Source organism: Mesoplodon densirostris, chromosome 3, assembly GCF_025265405.1.
Source record: "Mesoplodon densirostris isolate mMesDen1 chromosome 3, mMesDen1 primary haplotype, whole genome shotgun sequence".
Taxonomy (NCBI): domain Eukaryota; kingdom Metazoa; phylum Chordata; class Mammalia; order Artiodactyla; family Ziphiidae; genus Mesoplodon; species Mesoplodon densirostris.
The window spans coordinates 121,069,303-121,090,943 of NC_082663.1; the positions used below are offsets into that span (position 1 = coordinate 121,069,303).

At 45.6% G+C, this 21,641-nt stretch overlaps 2 protein-coding genes across 2 annotated transcripts in view; both read right to left on the reverse strand.

Annotated features, from left to right (window-relative positions):
* Positions 1-7,608, reverse strand: part of DIAPH1 (diaphanous related formin 1) — a 44,649-nt gene extending 37,041 nt beyond the window's left edge. The window contains exon 1 of the mRNA XM_060094429.1: positions 7,377-7,608. Coding sequence (XP_059950412.1) covers positions 7,377-7,493 — 117 coding nt within the window. The 5' untranslated portion in view covers positions 7,494-7,608. The remainder of the gene's footprint in view (positions 1-7,376) is intronic.
* A 1,830-nt stretch (positions 7,609-9,438) lies between these two features.
* On the reverse strand, positions 9,439-21,582 carry HDAC3 (histone deacetylase 3). The gene is made up of 15 exons (XM_060093516.1): positions 21,460-21,582; positions 21,270-21,352; positions 19,870-20,012; positions 17,622-17,703; positions 17,434-17,490; positions 17,256-17,311; positions 16,733-16,866; positions 16,144-16,224; positions 15,701-15,774; positions 15,482-15,546; positions 13,948-14,037; positions 13,764-13,822; positions 13,433-13,512; positions 12,963-13,120; positions 9,439-10,086 (listed from the first exon to the last, which is right to left on the reverse strand). The coding sequence occupies exons 1-15, from the start codon at positions 21,512-21,514 to the stop codon at positions 10,017-10,019; spliced, it is 1,287 nt and encodes a 428-aa protein (XP_059949499.1). The 5' UTR covers positions 21,515-21,582; the 3' UTR covers positions 9,439-10,016.
* Between the last annotated feature and the right edge of the window lie 59 nt (positions 21,583-21,641).

Consider the following 21,641-nt stretch of genomic DNA (forward strand, 5'->3'; position numbering starts at 1 on the left):
GTAAAATTTTTGAACAGACACTTCAAGGAAGATATACAGCAAATAAACACATGAAAAAATGCTCAACATCATTAAGGAAATGCAAATTAAAGCCACACTGAGATACCGTTTGTAGAATGAAAAAAAAATGCACAACCTAAAAGTTGAAAATTATGTTTTATTCAGAGGCCTTACTGAGGGCTAAAGCATGGGATGGCAGCCTCTCAGATAGCTCTGAGGGACTACTCCAAAGATTTAAGAGAGGAGCCGGGATATACAGGAATTCTTGCTGGAAAAAAACCCATGAAGTTGAACATCAAAAGATTACTGCTACTCACAAAAAAACAGACATCTCAAGTTAATGATTTTTAGTGCTTTTCCGTATATGGGAAGATGTAAGAGTCTGGGCTTGGGCTTCCCTGGTGGCGCAGTGGTTGAGAGTCTGCCTGTCGATGCAGGGGACACGGGTTCGTGCCCCGGTCCGGGAAGATCCCATATGCCTCAGAGCAGCTGAGCCTGCACGTCCTGTGCTCTGCAACGGGAGAGGCCACAACAGCGAGAGGCCCGTAATGCAAAAAAAAAAAAGAGTCTGGGCTTACTGAAATCATTCCTTTGATATGCATCTTAACTACCTAAGGCCAGTATCCTGTTTTTCTCCATTCTGAATTCCCCTCAGGGTGCATAGTCTGGACAGCTACAGTGACCGATGGCTTGGTGGCTGGCAACCTGTTTTTCTCCTTCCTGAATTCCCCTCAGGGTGCACCAACAGGGACTCCTACAGTGGCTGATGACTTTATGGCCAGAACACCCTTTGTTTACTGAAATGGCAAGCGACATTCTTTGTCCACTCACTACACACCCACTAGAATGGCTAAAATTTAAGACTGATCATACCAAGAGCTGACAAGGAACCAGAACCCATATATTGCTTGTGAGAACGTAAAATGGTATAACCACTTTGGAAGCAGTTTGGCAACTTCTTTAAAAGTTAAACATAGCCCTACCATATAGCCTAGTCATTCCACTCCTAGGTATTTACAAAAGAGAGATGAAGGCATATGTCCAGACAAAAACTTGTACATGAATGTTCACAGCAAAACAAAAAAGAACCAAAACTGGAAACAATCCAAATGCCCATCAACAAGTAAATAAATTATAGTAAGCCCATACAATGTAATATTACTCAGCAATAAAAAAGAATGATCTATTAATATAGCTAACATACATTATGCTGAAAGAAGCCAAAAGAAAGGGTTCATATTGTGTGTAAGTCCATTTATATAAACTTCTAAAAAATACAAACGAACCTATAGTTATAGAAAGCAAATCAGTGGTTAGTTACCTGGGGATTGGGGCACAAGGAGAAATGAGACGGAGAGAATACAATGGAGCAGGAAAAACCTGTTGAGGGTGATGGATATATTCGTTATCTTGCCTGTGGCAATGGGTTCACAAATTGTGCACTAAATATATGCAGTTTATTGTATGTTAATTATACACCAATAAAGCTGTTTAAAAAAAAAAAGATGTCCAAAGGATCTGTGGCAAAACAAACAGGTGAAGACCCCTGAATAAAGTATGAACTACTCTAGGTGAAAAAAAAAAGCAAGTGTGTGTTATCTTTCTACTTGATCCTCAAGTTCTAACATTTAAAAAAAAAAAAAAAGCAGCTATATCTGAGATATAAGCCCACTACCTTGGTTTTCTGTGACCTTTAGGATCAAAGATGGTTTATAAAGCAACCTCTGTTGGATCCTTGAAGTATGCTAAGTCTTCAAAGAAAATGCAAATCCTATTGCTTTCAAACAGTACTATTCCTAAAACAGGGAATAAGTCACAGAATCAGAAATCCAGAAAAATAATCTAGGACACCATAAACGCTACCTGTATCTGCTACCTAACAAAATGACAAAGTAGCTACTGCCTAAAGACCACTTATAACCACAATCAAGGATGGAATTTCCCATCTTCCATATAACAATGCTTCCACATAGGAATGCTGTGTTTCTCTTAATTAAGTTCTTTATGATTTTTCTCTTTTGTGTCCCCTTATCTGTTTCATCCCCCTTCTTGGAGGGAAGAAATTTAAGCAAATATTTAAAGGACCAATTGACACTCTCTAATTGTCACAGAGCCAAGCAACAGAGTCAATTTCTTCAACCTTTTTCCCTTTCAGTTTCATAGCTTCTAGTGTATCTGTTCCTTTTATATAATCCCTTTCCTCCAAGATCCTGAAATTTACTAAAGGAAATGTAGAATCCAAAATTTTATGCTTTTTCTTCCTCCATTTATTTATCCAATTTCCAACCTACAACTGTAAGAAGGGATGCTGCACTGAGCGGGTGTTTGGGCTTGATGACATTTAAAGTCCCTTCGAACTCTAAAATTTTAAGACTCCCATTCACAGCAAGCTTTACTAATGAATGGAAGTAAGAATCTCAAAGTTGAAAGAACAATGATTCACCCAGAGTTATCCTGTAATCAGTGGTAAAATTCCTTAAAATACTGGTCTCAATTTCCCTTTTCCTACAGTTATTCTCTTACTTTCTTAAAAAAGGTTCTTTGATTAGAAAAACTGTGTTTGTTAAAAAAAAAAAAAAAGACAGGTGGAAAATAAGGTAAGATATGTTCATAGTGATTAAAATATTCTTTACTTTTCAATTTTAGCTTCAAGGTTTTAAGAAATTTTAGTATAAGCATCTTTTACTGCTCCTGATTCCCCAAAGGCCTGGCTTATCCAAGGGACTAGAACCAGTCCTTATAGCAGCAGGGCAGTAGTAAAAACAAAGAGGGAGGGAATGATAAGACAGCTAGGCACAGGGAGAGGGTTGGCATTGTCTCATCTAACCCAAACTAGGGGCAAACACCCAATGCTGCTTTGCTGGTTAGCAAGAGGTGAATTTTTTCCTACTGCTTTCAGACAAAAGTGATTGAGAATAGAAGGCTCAACATAATAAAAAAAAAAAAAAAAACACTTAAGATTTGTTTCAATATGGGGATGCTTTTTGTAGTCATGATTTCAGCTGAGACATAAAATGAGAGGAAACACCACCTGCATATACAAACTCTTTGTTTCTCTATAATACCTAATATTTCTTGTTAAAAAACATGATTTTAAGCTGTTCTTCTAATTCATATGTGGTATAACCTTATCTTTCAAGCCTCTATTACATTTCACTGAAAATATAACACTCTCCAAGAATAACGTGGCAATCCATTTATAAATTACACTGAACATCCCAGGGGATAACAAAAGGTGATTTTATCACACAGGAAATAAAATTAGTCTACTCTGACCCATATGTCCATCAACAAAGTTAAATCACTTCTCACTTATTACTATTTTCTTAGCTTTTTAAATAAACAATTTACAGGTCATAAAAATTTCAACTCTTTTTATAAAAATATCCCAACATTTAACAACTCTCTCAAGGCAGAGATTTTAATTGAGGCATTCCCTCAGTTTCACCTCCTGTGAGGGAGGATTTCCTTTGAGACAAGTAAATGTAACATTATCCAGTGGATCCTTGTGCTGTCTCTTTAAAGACCAGGCAGGCAGAGGGCAAATTTTTAAGGTATCATTCTGTCATCTCAAACTCTCAATAACATTCCTGTAGGCTCCCCTCCCCCTTTCCAAACTAGGTAATCCCTGTGTTTATCAACTTCAAAAAACACAAATGACTTGTATAAAGTTCTATGCATACTCCTTGGTTTTCAGCGACCTTTTGGATCAAAATTAAAGAAGCAGGTATCTGCATGAACAACTCCACTTCTTTCATAATCTCTACCTTTCCTAATATTTGTTTAAAATTCTGCCTGGCATCCTTCATCTTTGCTCTCATTTTGGATGAACAAGGGTCTACAACTAAATATACTTTCACTCTCACTTTGCTTTTATTTTTTTTAAATAATTTTTTATTTTTGGCTGTGTTGGGTGTTCGTTGCTGCGCATGGGCTTTCTCTAGTTGCAGCAAGCGGGAGCTACTCTTCATTGTGGTGCGAGGGCTTCTCATTGTGGTGGCTTCACAGGCTCTAGGCACACGGGCTCAGTAGTTGTGGCTCACAGGCTCTAGAGTGCAGGCTCAGTAGCTGTGGCACACGGGCTTAGTTGCTCCATGGCATGTGGGATCTTCCCAGACCAGGGCTCAAACCTGTGTCCCCTGCATTAGGAGGCGGATTCTTAACCACTGCGCCACCAGGGAAGTCCCTCACTTTGCTTTTAGAAGGGCATGAAACTGCAACATAGCAATAATTTTACATAGGCATCCAAAACTAAACAAGATTTTAAAAATTAAGTATCTTCTATTATTTCTAATCCCACACTAAAATTCATGTTTTACAAAGTTAGGCTCCTAGTTGAATCAAGATGCGATAGTCTTTCTTAAAATGGATCAGTTCTCGATTGTATGAGAAGACATGGAGTCTGTAAAATGCAGGAATACTCTGCAGCTTCCTAACATCCTGGTTATACTTACTCCCCTTACGCATATTTCAGAAATCAGTCTCTCTGACACCCACATTCATTACTGCTGAAAAGGCAGAAAACACTCTGTTCATTTAGCATTTTTATTTCCCTTCATCTTAAGGGCTTCCAAAAGGAACTGGTATAATGCTGGACAAGGGGATAAGCTCATGGTCCAGGAGACGACAGACTCAAGAAGAACCAAGGGGAATGGAACACCAGACAGCCTGGCTTCACCACACACATTAGCATCTCGAACCACCACATGTTTTAAAAAGATGAGCCGTACCACTATTTAAACTTAGACTCCTTGTGTCCTTTCCACACAAGATGCCTCTAAGGGTAAAGAGCAGATCTTAGGCAATTTGTGAGCTCTGTGTTTTCATCAGTTGATCTGTAATTAGAACCTGCATCGCTTGGAAAGGTATGTAGCAGCTAAAGGGATTAGTAACCCCTCAGATGCAAACAAATACCTTCAGGCACACTAGGTCCAAACCAGTGTAGTTTTATAAAATGCATTCTTAATGGAGCTCCCGAGGACACACACTGTAGAGAAGGTGGAGTAGGCGAAACAGCTTTGAGTTCACTTTTAGCCTGTAGTTCAAGAAAACTACGCCATGGGTAACAAAAGCAAACCAGCAATCTCGCCGGCTCTACCCACCCCCATATACATATACAGACACAAAGAGAAGTGGATTGCAATGCTCCTCCTAGGCTCTCATTTCCACAGAGTTCTTATATAAAGAGCAATGATAAAGAATATCCTGAAGCCTTGAGGTATGGTATAGCTGGCAATAAAGGGGTTAAGCAGCTCTACTTTCCTGGAAACTTTCCAATTCCCTAGCCAGGAATGCAATTCTCCTCACTACCTGTGTGCTACATATTTTTTAAAAATTCAGCAGATTAAGAGTTAAGACCAACACCTCAGAAAGAAAAAGAGAACTTGGTTCAGCTGCACCCTCTCTAAAGCAAATACTAACAACTGTGAGCCAAATCCACTCAGCATACACAGGACCCCACGGACATTCCCCAAAACAGGTGAAAACAAGTTAAATTTCCTCAGGTATCTCACCTTTCAGCCCCACACACTTAGTAGAATTTACAAATCTGTGAAACACGTAAGTGTTAGATAAAACAAAAGCACATGTAAAATTCCATTTAGAACCTGAAAAACATTTACAAGTCACAGAGGTCACTATAAATCAGCAAAAACAGCTGGAATTTGGGTGAGGAAGGTCAAAGGGTAACCATGGAAACAAAAGCAAAACAAAATGATGCATAAATAGAAAAAATATGGGCCTTAAAACTTAAGGCTTAGAAGGAAAGCTCCCTAACTAGAAGTTCATGCTTATCCTAAAGAAACATAGGGGAATGTTGCTTTGGTCACCATAGGGGGAAAACTGTCACTACTATTAAACCTACATTTCTGGGGGAAAAAAGATGTTCACCAGATAAAAACACAGGCAGTGACTGACAGCCTACAGTCACAGGAAAGGACATCCAGAAGCACCTGTCTTGCTAGAAATAGGTAGGAAGAGATGAGTCACTATTTTAATTCTGTTTAGTACTCTCCATATTCCAACCCTCTAGGTCCCAAAGCAACATTATCCTCCTTTTTCATTATTTTCTCAGTTTTCTTCCCGGACTTGTGGAGTTGGGTCAGAATGCTAAGGGGTGGGGATAAGAGAAAGGAGAAAGAAAGAGGAAAAAGTTAGAAACCTTTTGGTTAGTAGAAAGAGATACTGGGGTGGCAGAGTAATTACCTGGGAGAGAAGACTACATTACAGTTACAACTAGCAAATGGTTATTAAGATCCAAAACTCCCTCTCTTGGACAGCGCCCCCTATCTTTCAAAGCTTCTACAGTAAAAAGCAAACAACTCCCTGGAGAGAGGAGTAAAAAAGAAGATGCAGTGTGTGCAAAGGTAATGAGATACCACAGTGTTACACGAATATCAATATTCTTTCAGATTGGAATTGGCACCTGATGAAAGTCAGACTCTTCTACAGGTTGGAAAAGGGTTGTCAGTAGCCTTGGGGCACAGGATGTGGCAGAAGAGCTGAAGAGATAGTTATCATGGGAAACGTACAAAAGGCAATTCCCTTAGGTACTCACAAACTTCTTGGCCTTTTAGTCTAACTTCCTCCCCATGGGGGAGGGTGATCACCGTCCTAAGAAGGGCATATTCATGAGAGAAGTTCGAACCCCTTGATAAGTGATAAGCAACAGGGCAAAGAGACAGGTTCTCTGGATAAGGAAATACTGGGAAGCCAACTACCGTCATGCCCAATGACCAGAGTAACTGGGCAGGTACCCATTCCTGCAGTCGCAAGGACAAATGTCCAAGGGAGGAGGGAAGGCAGGGCCCAAGTCAGGTAACATTCCTGAGGGGAAGGATTATCAGGTGACACTGGGCTGAGGGCCCAGAGAGGAGACTGGGCGGGAGGAAAGTTAGCAGGTGAAAGAGATCAATCTTGGGGAAGGAAGTGACCTTTGGAGAAGCAAATAGGAGGATACCAAAAACAGGGGGAAGGGTAACAAGAGAAAATGGACCCCGAAAAGCACACAGGATCGAGACAGAGAAGGCGTGTTCGGGTAACGGAGAAAGAAGAAAGGAAGTGGGGCTGCGAGAGAACAGATGGGGCCGCGACCGGCCAGGGCTACGGGGGCTAAGAGCAGAGCGCGCGGGCTGGGGGATGAGGAAGCCCTGAGGTTGCCGGGGCAAGAGCCGGTTGGGACTCCGGGGCTCCGGGAGGTCCCGGAGCAGTCGGAGGTTGGGCTTTGGAGCCCAGGACCGAGCAAAACGAGGAAGGGAGGCGGGGGGTCGGCTCCCTAGAGACGGGCGTACACCCCTGGGGCCGGCTGCGGAGGTCTCCGGGGTCCGGAGGGCGGTTACGGGGCCAGGCTGAGGGAACCGGGTGGGAGGGGTACTCACAAATTTCTTGGATTTGCCGCCGTCGCCGCCCGCCGAAGGCAGCTCGTCCGGGCTCCGGCCCTTCTTCTTGTCCCGGGTCCCGCGGCCGGGCCCCGGGCCCCCGCCGGGCGGCTCCATGTCCAGGTTCGCGCTGCTAGTGACCCCGCGCCTACGCCGCTCCCGCCCGGCAGCTCCAAGCCCGCCGCCGCCGCCGCCCAACAGCTCCTCAGCCAGCCGCCGCGCCCCGCCTCATTAGCATGCCGGGCTGCGCGCGCCTCATGAATATACAACCGCGACGCCTCGCTCCCGCCCGCCTGCCCCACTTCCGCCCGGACACGCAGCCCCTACCAACGGGGGAAGGGAGGGGGGGTGGAGGAAAGCCGCGGAAGCGCACTACCTGCCTGGCGGGCCTAACCATTCGGACCCACGTTGGGGGGGTGATGGTGAGTGGGCGGTGCAACTCTCCCGGACAGCGCCCCCTGGCGGTTGGAGCGGCGCAGGCCTCCCTGCTCCCACGCAGTGCCCACGTGGCTGTAAAGCCAGGACCCTCTCAAACTCCAGACCAGGATATTATTATCTGAACCAAAAATCTCATAAGACAGACTGTTATCTTTGCAGAAAATTTAGTGCCGGGCTTTCCAGGATAATATAGTTTTTATGTGTGCAATACCCATGGAGCACATGAAAAAATAAAGTGATAGCTACCATTTATTGAAAGCTATGTACCAAGAACAGAGCTTGGTCCAGGGCCAGCGCTAGACTGAAGTCGACTAGCTCTGGAGTTAGATTACCTAGTTCTAAATCCCAGGTCTACTACTTTCCATGTTTCTAATCTGGAAAAACTAGTTATTGCTACAGTGTGCCTGAAGCTTAATAACAGTTAACCATTTACCATACACTTGTTCTATGCCAGACTCTATGCAAACACTCTACACCTATTTTCTCACTGAATCCTCACAATGCCATGTGATAGATTCCACTACTCTCACCATTTTAAAGATAGGAAATTTGGACATCGACAATTGAAGTGACTTGCCCAAGGACACATAATGAAGTGACAAAAAAATTAAAACCAGGTTGGTCTGACTGCCAAGCCCTATGTTTAACCAGGATTCCCTACTGACATAAACCAAACCTGAGTGAAAAGAGCAGGCATTCTCCAAAAGTGTGTTCTTTGCTCTACTAGCTTGATTCCTCCCTCAGTAATTTCATCTATTCTCATGAATAGCTACATCTGTCCCTTGTGTGAAAAGCCTGTGGTACCCAGTAAGCCCTCAAAGTCTAGACTTATCTTTCCCACAACTGGCAAAAGATTTCAACTGCATGTTCCTGAAGGGCAGTCAGTGACTCACTCACTAGGAAGCCCAGTGCTAGGGTCTCTTATATTACAAAGACTCTGCCAAGCTGGCTGGCTCCTAAATCTGACCTTCATCTCTTACCTTCCACTTTCTAATTGCCTGATGGACAGTTGCACAGAGTTGTCCAGCCCACACTTCAAAATCAATTTGTCCAAAACAGTTCAAAAGCTACTTACTTTCTATGCTAGTGTTGAGAAACGACAGGATCAGAGCATGGAAGGAGTGATCCATGTATTACTCTTCTTTCTTGAACCACTGTCTACATCTACTACAGCATTTATCTTACTCCCTACTGGACTATAAACTCCTCCAGGGAAGAGTCCACGCTTGTGGCTACTACAATATCTAGCATCATTCTTCACACAGACAATGAAGATAAGAAGCAACTGCTTATGTCAGTCACCGTTTTATCTCAGTGTATCCTCACCAACTAGCATCACCAATCCCAACACCCAGGTTCAAAAACCTGAAGTCATCTTCTACTCCCTCTCTTAAGCTAGTAATCTGCTCAGGTTTGTCTAACTCTTAACTAAGATGCTCTCTTAACTCCCTATATATGAGTAAGAGAATCCATGTAGAATACATATATACAGGTTCTAATGTAAGGTGACTGCTGAATGAATGTTAACTACGATTTTTATTATATACATCATCACCCCATTTCCTCTCTCTTCATAACACAGGCAGCTAGCAAGAATAAAGAATATTCCCAGAAAGGCAAAAGGTACAAAAAATACCAACTTGGTTTATTGAATAAAAAGGGTGGTAAAATGGACATAAAGCCAGAAGTTAGAACAGGACATTTTCACATCCTCCCCCATCTCAAAACTGCACTTCCCGTCAACTGGGTTAAGGTGTTAGGGAGCCAGAGCCCCCTAAAATTCCTTACTCTTCACCTGCACTGGAAACAAGGCCTGCATTAGGAGAACCCAGGAGGAAGTCAAAGGCAACCTTACTCCTGTCTGCCCCCTCACCCCTAAAGTCTCTGGGTTAGAGGGAAGTAGGGAAGGAATAAGTGAGCCAGAAGGGCTGGGACTGGCCTCTAGGGCTCACCGCCCAAGATGTCCTAGAGATGGCTATCCTTGTCCCCATCCAATCCCTAATAGGTACCATTCTCAGACCTTGGGAGGGAGAAGAGAGGGGATAGTTGGTTCCAGAACAAGATGTGGTCTCCAAAACCTCCCCCAGCGTTGGTAAAAGCCCTGAGAGTAACCTGACCAAGGGTGGAAGAGCCACACCTTTTCCCTCCCACCCAACCAAGAGGTAAAAGGAATATCTGGGGACATAGCAAGCCCAGTCACTCTTAAATCTCCACGTCGCTTTCCTTGTCATTGTCATGGTCTCCATCATAGAATTCATTGGGTGCCTCTGGCCTACAAAGCAAGGAAAGAGAGAAAGAGAGGTCAGGCTCCCACTCTCCAAGTTCCAATCTTCTCCCACATAGGCACCCTCTCTGGAGCCATTTCTCAGGCCCCCATTGTCAGGGAACCACTCCTCTCCTTCTGCTGGTAGAGACTGATTGCTATTCATTCATGCATTCATATAGTCAATAAACATTTACTGACAGACTACTCTGTGCCAGACACTGTCATAAGCCTTAACAATAGAGAATCAATCAGACAAAATTTCTGCCTATCCTCAAAAAACTCACTGCATAAATGAGACTGACAATAACTAACAAAGTAAAAACATAAATATGGTCATTACAGATGGTGGAAAGCACTATGAATAAAATGAAATAAAGGGATGTGACTGAGCGTGATGGGAGGAAACAGGTAAAATTTCAGACAGGATTATCAGGAAAGGCTGTTCTAACAAGGTAAGACCTGAAGTCTGAGAAGAAGCTGGACAGGGAAAGATATCAGGAAGACCATTCCAAGCTGCAAGAAAACCAAGTACAGAAGTTATAAGGTGGACAGAGACTGATGTAGTCCAGTGAGAAAAGGAGGTCAAGATGGCTAGGGGAAGTGTGCACAGAGGAGGGTCATTAGAGATGAGACCCAGGACACAGGTAAGGGCCTTTTAAAGCATGCAGGGCCTTTTAAAGCCACCGTCAGAAATTCGGATTTTCTTCTAAGTGCAATGGAAAGGAGCATTTTTAGCAGAGGAGTGATATACTATAAACCTGCAGTGAGCAAAAGGATGTGAAAACAACGCAAGGTCCAATAAGTACTCAATACTGCTCTCTTTCTTTTTGGAAAACTATTCTCTGGGAGAATATGTGTAACTGAATTATCCTGCCCACGGCTGATAACTGAGAAAGAAGGAAGAAAGTCATCAAAGAGAAGCCGGGAAACAAAGTCAGGAAAGGCCCCTCTGCCTGGAAAGCAATGTCTCAGTTACCTCTAAGTACACAAGGGTTAAAGGTGAGGAGTCAGAGACTCGAGTTTGACTCTCAGCCCTGATATTTAACTAGTTGTGGGACTTTCAGAAAGTTACTTAGCCTCTCTGAGCCTTAGATTCCTCTTCTGGTAATTTAAGAATAGCGCCTCTTAGGGTTGTCTGATGGCAAGAGACTGATGACAGGATGACATTGTATCATGTATGTTTTAATATAAAGCACTCAGTAACAGTCTGCTGCTTAGCAAACCCACAAAAAGTGGTAAAACTTATTACTACTCTGCAAATGATATGCAAGCTGGAGCTATAGGCATCAAAGAAAAGGAGCTCAGTGGGTGGTCTGATGGTGGGGCTTAGGACAGGAAGAGGCCTGAGGCTTCTGTCCGCTGTTGAGAGCAGGCTGTATAATGCAGAGACAAGGCCCAGATACCAGCCTGAAACTACAGATGAAAATAAAACAAACTTTGCCAAAACAAAGAACTTAAAAACAGATTTTTAAGAAAATCAATTTCCAAAAGTCAAGCCCCAGAGACCTGGAGAAGTTGAGAAGGAGATGAGGGGTCAAAAAGGATCCCTGAGGCCAGATGTTCAGATACTTCCTCAACCAAGAGAGAAAATAAGGGGTTACTCATGGAGGAGAAGGGTTGGAGTGGTCCCAAGGGTCTAAGCAGTAGCGCCCAGGTCCAGAGGAGAGACCTGGAAGCCTGAACTCTAAGAAAGAGAGAAGATTCTGGAAGGGACTGAGAAGCCCATCAGACTCTGCAGCAGAGCCAGCTCCAACATCTAACAGTGCATGGGAGCAGGACCAGGTGTCCTACAAGCGTCCAGCTGTGGTTATCCCCCAGTCACGTAAGGAAATCTGTTCTCTATTAAGTGCCTCTTGTTTCTGCACTTCTGGGTTCTGCTGTCTTTTCCCTTCATTTTTCAGAAAAGCCTGGTTTGGGGTTTTTTTAAAAGTCTATTCTAGTCTTTTTTTCCCCCTAATTCAGTGCATCTGTAAATATTTTAATATGTATCTCAGAAAGGTAAAGACATAAAAACACACACACATACACAATACAACTGAGAAAATTAACAGAGGAAAGAAATCTAAGGGCCTTTCAAGAGCAGTACATGGGCAGTGACCTGTCCAGCTTAGAATCTGGAAGGAGTGAGTAAAATGCTGGCAAGAATATAAACTGTTACAGACTATGGAAGGCAATTTGGCAACAAATAAAAAAAATTTTAGTGCACACAGCCTTTGACCTAGCAACAACAATTCCAGGAATCTCACCCACTCAAACAAGCATACAAAGATGTATATGTACGGGGATTCACTTTCATACTCTTTGTAATATGGATAAAATGGGAAATAATGTAAATACCCGTCAATGGCACTTGGTTAAATTATGCTACATCCACACAATGGAATATTATACAGCTAATAAAATAATGAAGCAGATTTTTATATATATTGGCATGGAAAGATACACTGTTATGTTAAAAAAAAAGTTGGAAATTGTAGAACATATATAGAGTAATCCAACTTGTATTAAAAAAAAAAGACTGCACAACTCTGAAAATGAGTGTATGTGTGCCCTTGTGTTTATATGTGAATGTTGAATAGTACCGTTGTAATCTATAGAAAAAATCTGAAAACATAGAAATCAAACTATTAACATTGGTTACTTTGTGAAACGGGTCTGGGGTCGTGTAAAAGCAAACTGAACATATTTTGGTACTGTTTAAAATTTTTACAACAAACATGTTACTTATGTCATAGAAGCAGGGCAGAAAAGTGTGGGATTGCCACATATCAAAGGAGAGAAGCCAAGGACAATTAGGCTAATGCCCTCTAATGTACTTTTTCCCTCTTAACCTCCCCAAAAAGCTTGAGGGAATCCCTTGCTCTCAAGTCCCTGCCCCAGACCTGCTGTAATTCTCCTCGGGACCCCTCTCCTCTGCGTCAGCCTCATCAGTCCTGTCATAGGTTAGGAGGTCTGCCGGCACATCGTGAATCTGGACGCTAGGTGCATGGTTCAGCATCTTCAGGTTTTCAAAGATTGTCTGGCGGATCTGGTCCAGATACTGGTTGGGGATGAGGAATAGACAGTGAGCAGCTCCCAGTGATTCCCAGGGCATCTATGCTTCTAACTGCCTTTTGCCCCTACTGTCGTAGTTTCAATGCCACCTTGCATCTTAGTTTGAGTCTCCCAGCTGTTAACTGTCCCTCCTCCCAACCTTGACTGCTTCTGCTTTAACCTGGGCTGCCTCCTAGCTGCTAACAGTGACAGTGATGGCTGAGAACTTTTTTTTCTTCCCTGGTTTCTCTGACTTCCCACATCTTGGACCTCTCCTGGACTCCCCCGCCCTGGTGCTCAGCTTCTCCGAGCTGCTGACCTGGCGTGAGTTCTGATTCTCGATGCGGGTGCTGACATCTGGATGGAGCGTGAAGTCCGGGGCAAAGTACTCAAAGTATTCTTGGGGGAGAAGGAGATTAGGAGGAGATGTTATGGCTCAGATAGAGGCAGGCAGGTCCCAAGACTTGTCACTCTCTTTCCTTTCCATCCAAAACCCCTACATAATAACTGCCCAACCTTTTTCCTGACCTGGGTCCAGGGGTTTAGTCTGCAGAGCTCTGAGAAAGTCAAACTTTCCACCTGCTTTCAAACCAGGCCATTCTGGGGTCTTGTGAAAATGGCCCTCCTGTTCTGGGGGCATCGGTCCTTACCACTGTAGGGAAGCTCCTCACTAATGGCCTCTTCTACTAGCAGCGATGTCTCATACGTCCTGAAACAAACCAGCAGAGGGGGGCGGGCTGAGCAAGTGGGCTAAAGGGCCCACCTGGCCATCTCTCAGGGAGCTCCTAGCTCACACTGGACAAGGGGGAGGAGGAAAAATGGGGGCGTGCTCACCAGCAGCGGGCAACGTTCCGGACAGTATAGCCACCACCACCTAGCACCAGCAGAGGGATGTTGAAGCTCTTGACATATTCAACGCACTCCCTGTTAAAAGGAACCAGAGGAACGGGTGGCAGAAGTTACCAAAAGCCAAAGTATACGCTTCTAGATATTGCCCGGAAAGGTGCACAAGGAAACTAGAAATGTTCTCTATCTTGATCTAGGCAGTGAAAATCACTGAGATATATCCCTGAGATCTGCGCACTTTAGTATCCACATGTTGTGTCTCAATAAAAACTTTAAAATAGGGTGCACTCCTACCTCTGTCCTGCTCAGCACCCACCCTGGCACCCGACCTGTTAATCAACTGTTCTCACCAAGGCACCAGCAAGTGCTGTCAGTTTAGCCACCAAAATATAACTCAAATCATCTGCTTCTCTCCATCAACCACCTCCTCCAACTTAGCATCCTGCCTACACAACACCAATAGCTTCCTAACTGGTCTTCCCACTTCCACTCCTGTGTACCCCCATGGCCACCCCAAACCTTTCTCCATTCAGCACTCAGAGCAGTCACTTTAAAATATAAGCCAAGGGCTTCCCTGGTGGCGCAGTGGTTGAGAGTCTGCCTGCCGATGCAGGGGACGCGGGTTCGTGCCCCGGTCCGGGAAGATCCCACATGCCGCGGAGCGGCTGGGCCCGTGAGCCATGGCCGCTGAGCCTGTGCGTCCGGAGCCTGTGCTCCACAACGGGAGAGGCCATAACAGTGAGAGGCCCGTGTACCGCAAAAAAATAAAAAATAAAATAAAATAAAATATAAGCCAGATCATATCACTTCCCCATTTAAAACCTGTCTAAAGTTTCCCATCACATCTGAAATATAATCCAGACCCCTTACCAGGGTCTAAAGGCTCTGCACAACCCCACCACTGCCGACTTCTCAGACCTCATCTCAAACCACCTGCAGCCTGCTCTCCCTGTCCCTACCTTGCTGGTTTTACTTCATCTCCTCCACTATACCAGCTCTGCCCTGTCTCAGAGCCTCTGCATGGGTCCTTCTCTTGCTTGGGATAGACCTCCCTCTGCTCCTTTTATGGCTCGCTCCTTTTAGCCTCCAGGTCTCAGCTCAGAATTTTGGGAAATTCTTTCCAAATCGTGCTATCTAAAGTAGGTTCTCCATCGTTATGCTGTGTCTTAGTTTTCTATCTTTTTCCTTCATAGAATTTACAACTATCTACCTTCTTGTTTGCTTACTTATTTTTTGTCTGTTTCCTAGGTTAAACTGTAAACTCCATGGGAGTTTCCCCACTGCCTCCCCATCTCCTAGTACAATGCCTGGAACATAATAGGTGCTTAATAAAAACCTACTGTGAATGAATGACCAACTGGGGAACACTGTTTAAGGTGACATTTCTGGTTCAAAGTACAACATGTACCTATTTTTGAGTCCCAAAAGGAGGTGAGGTCCATTCCCCAACTACTCCCATTCCATGTATTGAGGCCCAAGGCCACGTGAAAACCTGGGGGAGTGGAAGGAGGGCAGGTCTCACCCATGTCCTCGAATGCTGAGGTTGAAGCAGCCCAATCGATCACAGCCCAGAGAGTCAGCTCCACACTGCAAAAAGCAAAACCCAAGGTGGCTACAGTGAGATAACTACTCAGAATGTCACAGATGTCCTTCACTTCCCTTCCCCCACCAGCCTAGGGACTCTCCTCTTTCCTGCTCTCTTCCCTCAGCCCAGTGTCTGAGGGGGCACTGACAGTATTACCTGGAGCACAATGCACGTGGGCTGGTAGAAGTCCACCACCTGGTTGATAACCGGCTGGAAAAGGTGCTTGTAACCTGGGAGAGGGCCAAAGATGGGCACCTGGCACCCCAAGGGGATGGGGAGACAGGGAACAAAAGGAAAAAGGGGGTTCAGAGAGCGTGGAGCCCAGGAATGGGGTAACCCAAAGGGGCAACCATTGGTTCTGAACTTCTAGGTGGGGTCTGATGAACTTCTGGAGTGACTGATGGAAGCTAATGACCCTCTTCCCAGAAAAATGCACATACAATATGTTGCATACAATTTCCAGGGAGTTCACGGTCCCTCTGAAGGCCATTCATCCTTAAGGACACCTGGCCCAACAGTAGACAACAGCAGGCAGAAGAGGTTAACTCAAGGAGAGAGGGAAGGAGCCTAGTGAGCGGGGAGAAGACTTCAGTACATACTCTGGTCATCAATGCCATCCCGTAGGGGCACATTGAGGCAGTAGTAGCGGCCACTCTCTGCTCCAACTTCATACATGTCACCTGTAGGGAAGCGGGGGGTGGGCGTGGCAGCGGTGCCCAGGAGGTATCCACAACTCAGCCGCTTCAACCCCCACTGTACTCCGAGGGCCTCTCACTCCATCTATGTGCGCCCACCACTCACTCTCTCGAACCACTGAGTCCCTTGCAGCTTGCATTCATTCAACAGATACTCTTGGAGGGCCTACCAGGAGCCAAGCTGGGAGCTAGGCACTGGGGATACAGCAGTAAAGAGAACTAACGAAATGACTGAAATCCCACCCAGCTTGTGTTCTTGGGAGGTAGACATGACAAGGTGGGAGGCAGTGAACAAAACAAAACACCACAATAAATTCAAGCAGCAGTGAGTGCTCTGCAAAAAACAAGCCGAGTGACGCGGCAGGGTAACGGGGTGATCAGGAAAGGTTTCTCCAAGGAGGGGGCCATCTGAGCTGAGACCTGAGGCTGAGGAGGAGAAAGTCATGGTAAGAGCTGAAGAGTATGAAGGGGACAGACATTCCTATTCCCATACCTGTGCCAGGGAAGAAGTAGTTTCCGTATTTGTGGAAGGACACTGTCATGACCCGGTCAGTGAGGTAGAAGGCTTCCTGAACCCCGTCACCGTGGTGGATGTCAATATCAATGTAGAGCACCCGAGGGTGGTACCTGGGGTGAGGGCAAAGCCAGGGTCTGAGGCAGAGGTGAACGCCAGGAGGAAAACCCCCCAACCCACTCCTCCCAAACACAAGGTCTGGAATTATGAAGAGTCTACTTTGGCCCAAGTCACCTGAAACCTAATACCACCAGTTCCCTAAGGGCAACCCTGGGGCTCCAGCCTGGAGGCAGGGACAGGAGAGGGATGTGCAGAGAAGGCTGAAATGTGAGCAGGCAGCGGGGAATCTGCAGCAGAGCACAGGAAGAGGCAGCCTGAGAAAAGCATCAAGAACTTGGGAAAAGCTAGTGTGGGGTGGAGGTCAGGGTCAGGGCCAGGGCAGTCTAAGACCTCCTCAGCCAAGAGCCTCTTAAGTCCCCCCATCTCCTCCCAGGCTACTTACTTGAGCAGCTCCAGGATGCCAATCACAATGTCATTGACATAGCAGAAGCCAGAAGCCTATGGTAAGAGAGTGGTCTTACAAAGAGAGGAAATACTCCTCCACCCAGCTGCCCCCTAGTGTCATCCTGACCTCCTACCCTACAGTAGCTGTTGTTTCCCCCATCTCCTCCCTCACTCACCTCAAACTTCTTGGCATGGTGCAGACCACCAGCCCAGTTAATGGCAATATCACAGATCTGAAAGACAAACACCCAACTCACAGTCCTTCTCCTGCCCACCGCCAAAGCTGGGAGCTCAGGATCAGGGTTAAGGCCTTGGATTCAGGGACCCACAGGAAGGGGGAAATAGGACTCGGGGCTATGGTCACCTTGTTGTTCAGCTGGGTTGCTCCTTGCAGAGATGCGCCTGTGTAACGGGAGCAGAACTCAAAGAGCCCGGGAAACACTGGGCTGCAGGAAGAAGAGCAAGTTGGAGCCCTTTTACCTTTGTCCACTCCCTTCCTACACCTCTCTCCTTACCCCGGAGCCCTCTGATCTCCATGCTTCAATAATCCCCCTGCCCCTCCTACATACCTGAGTTATCTGCAAATTTATCTGACAAATATTAGACCAAACCATGTACCGAGCCTTTTGCGAGGCACTGGATGGGAAGTAGAGAAGCCCAGTGGTAGTATTCCCTAGCTGCACAAAGAGCATTTACAGGCCCCAGCTGTGGCCTGAGGGCTGACTCTGCATTCCCAGATCTATAAAGTGAACTCAGAAATAGCAGCAGCAATAACACAAAAAACAAGAAACCTCCCAAGACGCACGTAACTGAAAAACCCAACGGGCAGGGCAGTGTGTGCAGGACAGACCACTGTGACTGGTGTGGTCAGGAAAGGCTTCATGGCATGAAGCTTCATGGTGGTGTGAAGGCTGAGAAGGCCTTGGAGAGGCTGAATGGGGAACAAAGGGTATTCCAGGAAGACACCCTGTGCAGCAGGGGTGTGGGGATAAGGTTGGGAAGGTGCTCAGGACCTCTATCCTCCCGCCCAGGCTGCTTCTATTGGGAGGATCTTTCAGGGAAACGATTAGTGTAGTGTTTAAAAACCTAGGCTCTGGATCTGAATCCTGCCACCTCCACTGACCAGTTATGTGACTCAGGCTAAGTTACCAAAATCTCCTCAAATTTCAGTTTATGTACTTATGCCTACCATCAGGAAAAGGACTATTACATCTCACGGGTGGTGTGAGAATTAGGTGGATATACCAGTAACCCTCGGCATAGCAGAATAAGTACTCAATAAACTGTAGCTGTCGTAGGAAACTATAGGATCAACAGCCGTGTTTCTTCAAAAAATAAATTCAAAGGAGAAAAGGAAACATTACAGGTTAAAAGTCTTAAGAGACGTAGCAACCAAATATAATATGTGGACCTTGTTTAAATCCTAATTAAAGTAATTCAACTGCAAAAAGGAAAAACATGTGAGATGATTGGAGAAATTTAAGTACTGATTGCATATTTGATATGAAGGAATTACTGTTAATTTTTCAGGTGTGATGATACTGTTCACTTTTTTTAAGGAGTATCATTCGGAGATATATAGTAAAGTATTTATGGACAAAAGGGTGTGACATCTGGAATTTGCTTTAAAATAATCTAACATGGGAGGATACAGACGAAGTAGGATTAGCCATTTGCTCTAAGTGTTGTAGCTCAGTGATAGATGTATGTGGGTTCACTGTACTTTCAGAAATGTTTGAAAGTTTCCCTAACAAAAAGTTTAAAAATGAATTGAGTAGATGGCAGCTGTTGTGGTCACTATATTTTTGTGGATGTAGACTAGAATGGAAGCAAGGATCGTGGCTTATCTTTGTTGTCCACCTTCTTCCCACAGGGCCTAACTCTGAGTCTACTTCTTATGATATGAGTTCAACGTAAATGTGGTAGTGTCTAGTGTCTAGTCTCACAAAAGTGTCTTGCTTTTTAAAACCCTTTGATGACTTCCCCCTACTCAAGAGGTTAAAAACCCCAACTCATAATAGGGCTGTTTACTTTTCAAAGGCCCTACCTATCTCTTTAGCCTCGATTCAGATCACTCTCAGATTCTGTGGGCAGCCTTTTTTCTGTTCCTCAAATAAGTCTCACTCTGTCCTACCACAGACCCTTAGCACATGTTGTCCCTACTGCCCAAGACACTCTTCCCCTCACCCTCCATCCTCTCAACTACCTTTCCTCTAATTACCTCCTACTTTCTTTAGATCTCAGCTCAATCTTTATTATTTCCTCTAGGAAGCCTCCACTGACCAACCCCCGCCCAGGCTAGAGAATTCTCCCATGTATACACTCTCATAGTCTGTCATGTACCTCTCCTTCAGAGGCCTTAGCACAAGTGCAATATTAAAATTGTTTTGTTGTTGATCATTGCGTCCCTAGCATTTAGCACAGGTTCTGGCCTAGAGCCAATGACCAATAAATATTTGTTGAATAAACAAGTGAGTAAATGATGATTCATTGACAAGTATCCCCCCTCCATCATATCTTCCCACTGCTGCCACAAGACCTCACTCAAGTACTCTCATTGAAATGCCTGGCAACAAGGTGTCTGGCATCAAAGGTCCCAGTCCTCCCCTCACCAGTCATCGCCCACATTGAAGGCATTAAGGCTCTTGGTGAAGCCTTGCATATTGGTGGGGCTGACTCTCTGCAGGAAGTCGATGTAGTCCTCAGAGTGGAAGCGGCACATGTCATGCTGGGAGGCCTGGTATGGCTTGAAGACCTCGGATGGAAACACAAGGTGAACTCAGGCAGGGTCAGTCCCACTCACTGGGCTGAGACTGCCCACACTGAGCCCAGACTTGGGGACTGTCCAAAACCACACACAGCAGTCCCCTCGCCCCCCAATCCTTGTTATTCTATGAGACAAATGTCAGTGAAGAGAGACTCTGATTAGCTTGGTGGTTTATTATGATCAAGCCCCCTAAAGACCACTGGGCTTGCCTTTTCCATCCCACCTCCAGCCCAGCCTTTCCTACCTTCTCAAACCTTAACCCTCTTCCACCTGCCCTGTTCCTTGGATCTCCTCTTCCTGATTCTCTTCATACTCATCTCCCCTGGGCTCTTGATGACAACCTTCTAATTAAAACCCAAGATGCCCAGGTGCTAAGCCAGAGATTTATTATCTTTTGAGGGGTTCACACACTTCTTTAGACATTGGACAAGAGCAAAAAGGTTTTCTCTCCCCAGAAAATGCTCAAAGGCACATACTGGCAAACAATTTCAAGAGAGTCAGGGACTCATGCACTAACATCACCTCAGTCTTTTCTACGACCAATTAACTTGTCTGTGCCTTAGCATAAGCAGTGGACACTCATTCATACTGTTGACTAATTCCCCTTGCAATGCATCAGGGCTGAGCAATATGTTATAATCACATATCACTGCTATAAATTCCAGGCCAGGGACAGACAGCATGTGTATATCCAGGAGATGGAGGGATAGGTAGTAATGAAGTATAACTGTGGGGGGGGGGGGCGGTGGTATTCTAGGTTGAAAAGGGAATACCCAAGACATCCCCTTCTGTCCAACACACACATACACAGAGGGCTGCAAAGTCCTCCCTGGAGCTCTAGCTTGGAGGTGGAAAGAGGTGGCAGAGAAGGGATGGGAATGAGGGTAAACCTCACATCAGATACAGTGATCCAGTCGCCTTCCCTTCTTTGAGGCCACAGAACTGCCTTAAGATGCTGGGGAGGGAAAAACTGTCTTCAAACCAGCCCCACTCCACCCTAACCCTAGGCCAAGAGTTGGTCCACTTGAGGTCAAAAGGTGGCCGACCTAAGGTGGAAAAGTATCTCTCATTAAGTCAGTGGATGCACCCACCAACACTCTGCATATGGGGGTGCTCCTGGTTTCTTCTACCACCTCCCCACACTCTAGGGGTGGGTCGCTCTTGGTGCATTCAGTGCAGCCTACCCATCCCTAGAGCCGCAGCTCCTCCCCACCCTCAATCCCCAGCAGAAGCCGCGAGACTCACGATCATCTTCTTATAGAGACCGTAGTGCAGGACCAGACTATGGGTCAATGCCAAGCGATGGGGCTTCATAGGGTGACCAGCCCCTGGGGGTGAGAGAAGAGAGTTCGTCAGCACACATCTCTGGAGTTGTAGTCCCGACCTCGAAACCTCCGCGTCCCGAAATCCCTCGCCTACAACCTTGTTCCCTCACCGTAGTGGAAGTTGCCCACGTCGGGGTCGTAGAAATAGGCCACAGTCTTGGCCATGGTGCCGGCGGGACCAGGCCCCGCGCCTCCGCCGCCAGCCTGGCCGCCTGCCCCACCCCCCGTCTTGCGTGCTGCGTAAGCACGCAGCCTGCCTCTGCGGAACCGGGAGACCTAAGCCGGCCTCCCT